This window comes from Babylonia areolata, chromosome 8 (genome assembly GCF_041734735.1).
Source record: "Babylonia areolata isolate BAREFJ2019XMU chromosome 8, ASM4173473v1, whole genome shotgun sequence".
NCBI lineage: Eukaryota > Metazoa > Mollusca > Gastropoda > Neogastropoda > Buccinidae > Babylonia > Babylonia areolata.
Genome location: NC_134883.1, coordinates 3,601,700 through 3,611,699, shown reverse-complemented (window position 1 = coordinate 3,611,699; position 10,000 = coordinate 3,601,700). Strand labels below are relative to the sequence as shown.

The following is a 10,000-nucleotide window of genomic DNA, read 5'->3' as shown; positions in this document are numbered from 1 at the left end:
GGTGTTTGCTGCCAGGCAGCTCCAGGAGAAGTGTCAGGAACAGAACGCCGACCTTTACTCCACCTATGTCGATCTGACCAAGGCCTTCGATACTGTTAGCAGAGATGGCCTTTGGAGAATCATGGCGAAGTACGGATGTCCCAGAAAGTTCATCACCATCATACGGCAACTACACGATGGGATGCTGGCTCGAGTCCAAGACAACGGAGAGACTTCAGAACCATTCCCTGAGTCAAGCAAGGGTGTGTTCTTGCCCCCACCCTGTTCAGTCTCATGTTTTCAGCCATGCTGACAGATGCCTTCAGAGATGCTGACGTAGGCATTGGCATCAGGTACCGCACAGATGGCTCACTCTTCAACCCCAGGAGGCTTCAAGCAAAAACCAAGGTGAGGACAGACACCGTCAACGACTTCCTGTTTGCTGATGACTGCGCTCTCAACGCTGCCTCCGAAGCTGACATGCAACACAGCGTCAAGTTCTCTGCTGCCTGTGACAACGTTGGCCTCACAATCAGCACAAAGAAGACTGAGGTGATGCACCAGCCAGCTCCAGGAAGGCCTTACGTTGAACCAAACATCTTCATCAACGGGCAACGACTGAATGCGGTGGACAAGTTCATATACCTGGGTAGTACACTCTCTCGCACAGTTGTCATCGACGACGAGGTGAATGCCAGACTCGCCAAAGCCAGCGCTGCCTTCGGCAGACTCCATAAGAACGTTTGGAACAGGAGAGGCATCACCCTGGAGACGAAGCTCAAAGTGTACAAGGCCATAGTTCTCACCACACTGCTTTGTGGATGTGAATCATGGACGGTCTACAAACGCCACGCCAAAAAGCTGAACCAATTCCACACCACCAGCCTCAGAAAACTTCTCGGCATAAAGTGGCAAGAGAAGATCCCTGACACAGAGGTGCTCACTCGTGCAAACTTGCCCAGCATCTACACTATCTTGATGCAGGCCCAGCTGCGCTGGGCAGGCCATGCAGTTCGCATGCCAGACCACCGGCTCCCCAAGAAACTGCTGTACGGCGAACTCCAACATGGCAAGCGCTCCCATGGAGGCCAAAAGAAGCGCTTCAAAGACACTCTGAAAGCTTCTCTGAAGGCCTTCAACATCAGCCACGACACATGGGAGCTGAATGCAATGGACAGACCAAAGTGGCGTTCAGCTGTCCACAAAGGTGCCGAATCCTGTGAGGCCAACCCCACCCACCCCCAGGATGACTAGATGGTCCTCGTCGATCCCGACGGACGAACCACACACTTGGGGCAGGCTGCGTTTGGCTCTATGTGTGTGTGTGTGTGTGTGTGTGTGTGTGTGTGTGTGTGTGTGTGTGTGTGTGTGGGCGGGCGGGCGGGCGGGCATGAGACCCTTTCAGTCATGCCAGGTAGTACTTGATTCTTTAAAAAAATTAAATTGCTCATAAGTCTCTCTCTCTCTAGCTTGTTGGCCGACCACAGCGACCCCACAGAGGAGGCCCTCCAACGCACTGACTCACATGCACACAAAGAGTCACATGGACCATGAGCAGTATGATCACTGACCTGTAGCGGCCCGCTGACAGAACATGTCCGTGTAGCACTGCTATTGGTAATACTCTACCACCACCAGTACTTGCTTAGAGCAAAGTGTATTCCATCAGGCGTGACATCATATAAACTTCTTCTTCTCGTTCTTCTCGATATCATTGTGATGATGATGATGATGATGATGATGATGATGATTATCAGCATGGACACATTTGCAAAAGTACTTATCTCTGCTGCTGCTCCAGCCTCTCACATCACCACTACATAAAGGTAGCAACAATTAACAACTACAACAACTACTACTACTCCCACTACTACTACTACTGTATGATAGTCGTGTCCGACGACGACCATCAGAACAGCAGAGGAGGTAACTGCTGTCCCGACTATCAAGGCTAGAATTTGATCATAGTAGAGAGTGTCTTGCCCAAGTTACATCCCCACTCTCTCGGCTAAGAGGGTTTTAGGACAGTCGGCGTTGGGATGGATCCCAAAGGCCTACAGCACCCAAGGCTGCAGCACTAAGAGCCAGTGCAATCTTGCCTCCGAGTTTTGAGTCATTGTCCTTCACAAAAGACTAAGCTGTAAATGACTTCCCATTGCAATGGAGAAACCAGTGATCAAACAGCTCTCACTTTGCTGTTGGTAAGCTGATGTCAATCTGTGATCATAAGTTGATCGTTGGGCATAGTACTACTATTACTACTACTACTTCTGATGCTGCTGCTGTTGTTGCGGTGGTCTGACCTGCATAGGGGTACTGGCAGCAGAGAGAGCGGTGAAGCCACAGATGTCGGAGAAGTAGATGGTGACGCTCTCAAACGTCTCCGCCACCACGGACAGGCCTCGGATCAGACAGCTGGCCACTGACCTGTCAAAACACACCGCTGTACCGATCAGCTTTTGGAGAGGGAGGGAGGGAGAGAGAGAGAGAGAGAGAGAGTCTTGAGCCTTGACATATTTATTGATTAGGCCTTTGACCCATATCAACAGAGGTTAACACATCTAGAGGTTAGCATGAAAATAACACAAACATATAATTGATAATTCACATATTTCTGATTTGAAAAGCTTTGTAAATGTAAGTGGCGAGACGTGTTTGAACGTTTTTGTTTTTGTTAGCGAATAACAACGACAGTTTGAAGTTGGAAGGACGATTGAAATACTTCTTTGCAATATACAGCTCCCTAAGTTCATAGTATTTTGGACAGCACAAGAGAGAGAGAGAGAGAGAGAGAGAGAGAGAGAGACAGACAGGCAGACAGACAGACAGACAGACAGGGAGAGAGAGTGGAGGGTCGGGGGTAGGGGTTAGTGGCCATGAGGGTATTGACATACTTACACTTGAAAATGAGGGTAAGGTATGCAGAGGTAGTGGGTGAAGCAACGATAAACATTCAATATATGTAACATGAAATTTTTTTGTTAAACGCAATATGTACGATCTGAAATTTTTTTTCTTCTAAGTTTTCGTTTGAAAGTTAAAGTCAGCATACTGCTTGTCATTTATTCTGTCTGCTCATAACAAAGTTGTCATTAAATATTCAGCGAAACACAGTGAACGTATTACCTGGAATCGCATGTATTTGTATTTCTTTTTATCACAACAGATTTCTCTGTGTGAAATTCGGGCTGCTCTCCCCAAGGAGAGCGCGTCGCTACACTACAGCGCCACCCATTTTTTTTGTATTTTTTCCTGCGTGCAGTTTTATTTGTTTTTCAGATCGAAGTGGATTTTTCTACAGAATTTTGCCAGGAACAACCCTTTTGTTGCCGTGGGTTCTTTTACGTGCGCTAAGTGCATGCTGCACACGGGACCTCGGTTTATCGTCTCATCCGAATGACTAGCGTCCAGACCACCACTCAAGGTCTAGTGGAGGGGGAGAAAATATCGGCGGCTGAGCCGTGATTCGAACCAGCGCGCTCAGATTCTCTCTGGCTTCCTAGGCGGACGCGTTACCTCTAGGCCATCACTCATGTAACATACCATTGTCCACTCACCTACTTTGATTTGTCGTCTCCTTATTACACCCACTTTTTCCTTTTTTGAACTCACGTTATCACTCCTTCCTCGTAACAATATGGGCAGGGGCATATTTTGGAAATCTTTTTAGAGAGAGAAAAGAAGAAGAGAAAGTAAAGACTAGCCCAGAACCAGAACGCCCCCCCCCCCGCCCCCGTCCCCATTTCTTCCTTTTTTTCAGCAGCGTGATTAAATCCAACTACAGGCGTCGATCTTGACTAGCCACAAATGACCATGGACGTGATTCCAGGCTTGCCTAGAATGACCCTTGGGTAAAAACCATGCAGGGTGGGGGTGGGGTTTGAGGCTGTTACACCGGTAATACAACACGGCCCACGAGCTGACAGGATCTACATCCCCCCCACCCAGACCCCCTCCTCTCCATCGGGGAGATTGGGGCACTGCGCTGTGTAAGCCTGCATTATCATTATTATGATTACTATATCATGATTATCATGATTATTATCATTCTTATCATTATCATTACTCCCTCCTCTCCTGCATTCCTTACTTGGGCAGCATGGAGTACAGCAGGTCCTCCGCCCTCTTCTTCTCCTCCAGGTAGTCCTGGGTCCTCTCGGCCACCAGGGCCTCCAGGTTGTTGGCGTACTGCTCCATGCGGGACAGGAGGTTGTCCAAGATGTTGCCCTTGTCCCCGCTCCTGATCGGAAAAAAAAAGAAAAAAGGAAAAAAAAGTAGTATACCTGGACTGCCGTTGCTACTGCTGACGAGTAATTCTCGTCCGGGAAGGGCCGTGAACTCACTGACAAGGGACAGAGCGTACTACAGGTCAGGGTGTTTTCCCCCTGTGACCTTAACATTTGATGAGGGTTCATGTTCTTGCCATTGACCAATCAGAATACTAAGTTCTATGAATGAAGAGCGGATACAACACCCAATCTCTCGTCACGCTTTCACAACCGTTTATTCATAATTTGTTTTCATTATATCATATTGTGATCTCGGCCTTTAACCTCAGAGTTTTGGCTTTCCGGTAAACTAAAACAGCAATTCGTAACCACGCCAACAATCACTGTAATAAATAAGCAGACGGCTGGATGTAAAGAGCGACAATTCACTGTGCCCACACGACGTTTGCCCTTTTGAAAACTAGTTATTATGCAATGGTGCAACACTGACCTCCGACATGCGACACTGACATTGCGTGGTATTCATGCTCAGGTCATGACAAATATCAATACATCAAACGATGGAGGCTGGATGAAAGACGCGAGCTCTATCGCGATCGTGTTCAATAATCTCAGATGATGACCTTCACCTTTGACGTCTCACCCCGTCCGAATAGGGGTTGTCGAAAGACGTGATGGCATCCACATCTACAACCCTATCACGTTTCATTCTTCGACCACTGGCAGTAGCTGAGTAAAGGCTAATTTCAAAGTTTTAAAGTTTCACCCCACCCCCACCTCCGCACACACACGCACGCCTACACACACACGCATAAAAACCGGAAAACAAATAAACGGTGCTGACAACAAAGACACTTTGTTTACACACTAGACGCATCAAAGAAGTATTTCACGAGTGTTTCAGAAAAGTACACCATGGCTTCGTTGCCAAGTCCCCCAAGACCTTTCTTTGAAGACCCTCCCTCCATCATCCCTTTTCCCAGCATCACACACACACACACACACACACACACACACACACACACAGACACACGCACACACACACACACACACACACACACACACACACACACACACACACACAGACCTTTTTTTCATTTTTTACTGCAAACAAAATCCCTCACTGCGAACAAAATCCCTTATCCCACGGAACCTTATTACCGTTAAATTAGTCCCCTGCCGAGATGGCTGATGCCATTTTCGCCTTGCAGGCCCGTCAAGGAGCAATCTTCAAGTCCCCGCCCCCCTCCCGTCCCTGAAACCTAACGTGGTTACTGACCCACAGGGTGTCTGGAGGAGACACAGGAGTAGTGGCTGGAGGGTCCCCGGCTCTCCTGCTGTCTGTCTCCCTCGCCCGTGCCCCCCCCCCCAACCCCCCTGGTTGTCTGACTTACTCACTTTCCCTTTTCTTTCCTTGCTTCTCCAAGAGCTTTTGACGTCAACCTAATTCGTTGTGTCGATTTGTTTGGTTCTTACTTTTTCTTTTGTTCTTTTCTTCTCTCCTCTCCTCTCCCAAGAGCTTGCTGAAGGACACTGGTGTGCAACCCCCCCCCCCACATATCCCCCCCCCACCTCCTAAGCCCACCCACACTCAATTCCTGAATGTTACCCTTCCCTCTTTTCTGTTGAAACTGTGATGTTATGTACAGCTTAAGTCAAGTGTCGTGGTCACGGTAATCTATTCAAAGGTGCTATTAGTATAACGTTCACAACCCCAAGACTCATTTCCTGCCATTGCTAACCCTCAAAATGAAGGTACCGTCTTCTTGCGTGTCAAAAGCTATTGAAACTCGAAAGCCGTCAAGTGACTCTGAACTGCTTGAAGATCAGTCAAACGCTTGTTCAAACATTGACTGGGGTATTTCTTCTCTCCTCTGGGGAATTGTGAAGAAACAAACCACCAGTAGTCATAAAATGTTTTGGTTTGTTTTCAAGTTTCAAATCGAAAATATATTCCACAGAATTGTTGACCCTTTTCCCGTCGTGCAGAAAAACACAAAGCCTAACTGCTTTCAATGAACAGCAAATTTACTACATCCGAACGTGGAATCATGTATAAGCGTGAAACTATTGCACTTCTGCGTGTTCGACAAGCTAATTTATTGGCAGTTCTTTTCTGGTATCCTTTTACTTTGACACCCTGACTGATCTAACCTTTTAAGTGCTTAAAAACCAAATGTTATCACAGATACACACTTTCTCAGTTTTGGGATTTCCCCACGTCACAAAAACGTATGCTTTGCGTAAAATGCTTTACGATTGTTGAGAAATGTGTACTTAAGTACAGTGTGTGAAGAACAAAACGAATTGCCTAAGTTTACAAGCTGACCCTTTCAAATTCACTCCGACCATGTTTTTATCATTTAATCATTGTTTTATCAAACCTGAGATGCGTCTCGACGTCAGAATATTTGAATTCTAATAATCGCAGTCGTTATGATATTACTCCAACGCCGCTGATCCCGATTCACTCATACACACCCACACCCCAGCTCCTCATGTCTCAAGTCCCCTGGCTTTCCAAGAATCATGACCACAAAAAGCATTGCCTCCAGTCCCATAAGGTATCTATCTATCAGCTATCTTGAGTCCACTACCTGTAGTTTAGCAGCCCCAAGGCCTCTTTGGAGTCGACTACCTGTAATTTAGCACAATGCCATTCTTTGGAATCCACTATCTGTAGTTTAGCAGCCTCAAGGCCATCTTTGGGATCCACTACCTGTAATTTGGTAGCCTCAAGGCCATCTTTGGAGTCCACTACCTGTAATTTAGCAGCCTCTAGGCCATCTTTGGAGTCCACTACCTGTAGTTTAGCAGCCTCAAGGCCATCTTTGGAGTCCACTACCTGTAGTTTAGCAGCCTCAAGGCCATCTTTGGAGTCCACTACCTGTAGTTTAGCATCCTCAAGGCCATCTTTGGAGTCGACTACCTGTAGTTTAGCAGCCTCAATGCCATCTTTGGAGTCCACTACCTGTAGTTTAGCAGCCTCAAGGCCATCTTTGGAGTCCACACTACCTGTAGTTTAGCAGCCTCAAGGCCATCTTTGGAGTCCACACTACCTGTAGTTTAGCAGCCTCAAGGCCATCTTTGGAGTCCACACTACCTGTAGTTTAGCAGCCTCAAGGCCATCTTTGGAGTCCACTACCTGTAGTTTAGCAACCTCAAGGCCATCTTTGGAGTCCACTACTTGTAGTTTAGCAGCCTCAAGGCCATCTTTGGAGTCCACTACCTGTAGTTTAGCAGCCTCAAGGCCATCTTTGGAGTCCACTACCTGTAGTTTAGCATCCTCAAGGCCATCTTTGTAGTCCACACTACCTGTAGTTTAGCAGCCTCAAGGCCATCTTTGGAGTCCACTACCTGTAGTTTAGCAGCCTCAAGGCCATCTTTGGAGTCCACTACCTGTAGTTTAGCAGGCTCAAGGCCATCTTTGGAGTTCACTACCTGTAGTTTAGCAGCCTCGAGGCCATCCTTATCAAATTTTCTTTCCTTGGTCCTCCGCCATAAACCAGGACAACGGAGACACTTTTGTGCTGACCGCCCCCTCCCTCCCCACCACCGCCGCCTATGTAACTATTTGCAGACTATTTTAGTGCTACCCCGAGCATCACAGTCCCTTTTTTTTATTACCTGTTAAGTTTCCTGATGAGTGACTTGAGGGTCTGGAAGTCGGGTCGTTCGGCGGGGTCTTCAGCCCAGCACCTGCGGATGACGCCGGCCAGCTCGTCCGAGGGGCAGTCAAACTCCTCCAGGGTGGGCCTCAGCACAGGCTTGGTGCCCTTCGTCACCTTCTCGTACATCTCTGCACGGACACAACACAACAACACGTCTAAAGGTCAGACGTCCCCACGCCTTTTGACGGCCATCGTGGCAGTGAATTCTTCTTCTTCTTCTTCTGCGTTCACTCGTATGCACACGAGTGGGCTTTTACGTGTATGACCGTTTTTACCCCGCCATGTAGGTGTGCATGCTGGGTATGTTCTTGTTTCCATAACCCACCGAACGCTGACATGGATTACAGGGTCTTTAACGTGCGTATTTGATCTTCTGCTTGCATATACACATGAAGGGGGTTCAGGCACTAGCAGGTCTGCACATATGTTGACCTGGGAGATCGTAAAAATCTCCACCCTTTACCCACCAGGCGCCGTCACCGTGATTCGAACCCGGGACCCTCAGATTGACAGTCCAACGCTTTAACCACTCGGCTATTGCGCCCGTCGGCAGTGAATTCATATCCACTGTGTACTGGGCTCGGCATGGAAGGCGGGGCCCAATCCTCTCCTTCCGAGTCGTTCTAACCTTCCCCAACCGAAGTCAGGTGCCGGGAAGAGTGAGAGTGAGAAGGGGAAGAACGAATGACTGCCTAACTGCGAAGATGAATGACTGAGGAGAAGAAAAGAAGAAGAAGAAGAAGAACAAGAGAGGCAAGGCCTTCAAGACTCACTTGTGATACACTTAAAAAAAAAAAAAAATCTAATCGTTAAAATGTGTTCTGTATTTGTTATTATAAAGCTTCGCGTTAAAAAAAAAAGTCCTAACCAGATTCGAATTAAGTCCCCTAGCATTAATTGCAGAGTAATTTCCCTTCTTTACCCTCTGCACCAAAACGTTTGCAAAATAAATAAAAGGGATATTGTTTTAAACAAGATGACTAAAAAGAACTGAATTTTTCCTATTTTTATGCCTAATTTGGTGTCAACTGACAAAGTAATTGCAGAGAAAATGTCAATGTTAAAGTTTACCACGGACACACAGACACACGGACACACACACACACACACACACACACACAGACAACCGAACACCGGGTTAAAACATAGATTCACTTTGTTTACACAAGTGAGTCAACAAAAATAAGAAAAACAAGAACGGATGTGTGAGTGACTGACTGAACGAGTCAGAAAAAATCGGAGTAAGTTGCCTTTCCCAAGGATCCAGCGTCATGCCCAAAGTGGGCATCAAACCCTGATGACTGGTGAACGCTGGATCAGAAGTCCAACTGACTGGCCCATTCTGCTTGGGCGCCTCCTACATCACGTTCACTGCAGTGATTCTGCCCTGTGTCCGCGGCTACTGTCGGCGTTCCCTTCCCCACTCTCCTACTATTTGCACTAAAAACCCACCTACTATTTGCACTAACCCCTCCATCCCCCCTACTATTTGCACTAAAAACCCCCCACACTATTTCCACTAAAAAAAAAAATCACCCTACTATTTGCACTAAAAAAAACCCTCTACTATATGCACTTTAAAAAAACACCTACTATTTGCACAAAAAAACCCTACCTACTATTTGCACTAAACAAACACACCTATTTGCATTAAAAAAACAACAACAAAAAACACGGAATGCAGTAATCACTGAACTATCGCCAGTCTGTGCGTGTGCGTGTCTGTGTCTTTTGTGTGCATGCGCACGCGCGCGTGTGTGTATGCGCGCACGTGTGTGTTTGCGTTTGTATATATGTGAGCGCGTGTGTGAAGATACACATGTGTGTATTTTTTTGTATGTGCAGGTGTGTAAGTGTGAGTGCAGCACGGATGACTCGTGCCTGTATGTGCTTGTAGAGTTACCGTAGGGAAAGCAACGCTCCCAACATTAATTAACTCTCTCCATACGAACGTCGAAAGAGACGACGTTAACAGCGTTTCACCCCAATTACCACCATCAAAATATTGCAAGCGGAAGGCTCTTATACTGAAGAGCTGAATGTTGACAAAGAATACCACAATTCTGACGACGGAAGCTAAAGGTTGGGTCATTGAGACACCCACTGGACATCCGAGGGGTC

General features: G+C 47.1%; 1 protein-coding gene across 1 annotated transcript in view; it reads right to left on the bottom strand.

The window, feature by feature from the left end:
* LOC143285005 (atrial natriuretic peptide receptor 1-like) overlaps positions 1 to 10,000 on the bottom strand; it is a 173,140-nt gene that overhangs the window by 7,337 nt on the left and 155,803 nt on the right. The window contains exons 14-16 of the mRNA XM_076592173.1: positions 7,836 to 8,007; positions 4,070 to 4,219; positions 2,283 to 2,406 (exon numbers count right to left, since the gene is read on the bottom strand). Coding sequence (XP_076448288.1) covers positions 2,283 to 2,406; positions 4,070 to 4,219; positions 7,836 to 8,007 — 446 coding nt within the window. The remainder of the gene's footprint in view (positions 1 to 2,282; positions 2,407 to 4,069; positions 4,220 to 7,835; positions 8,008 to 10,000) is intronic.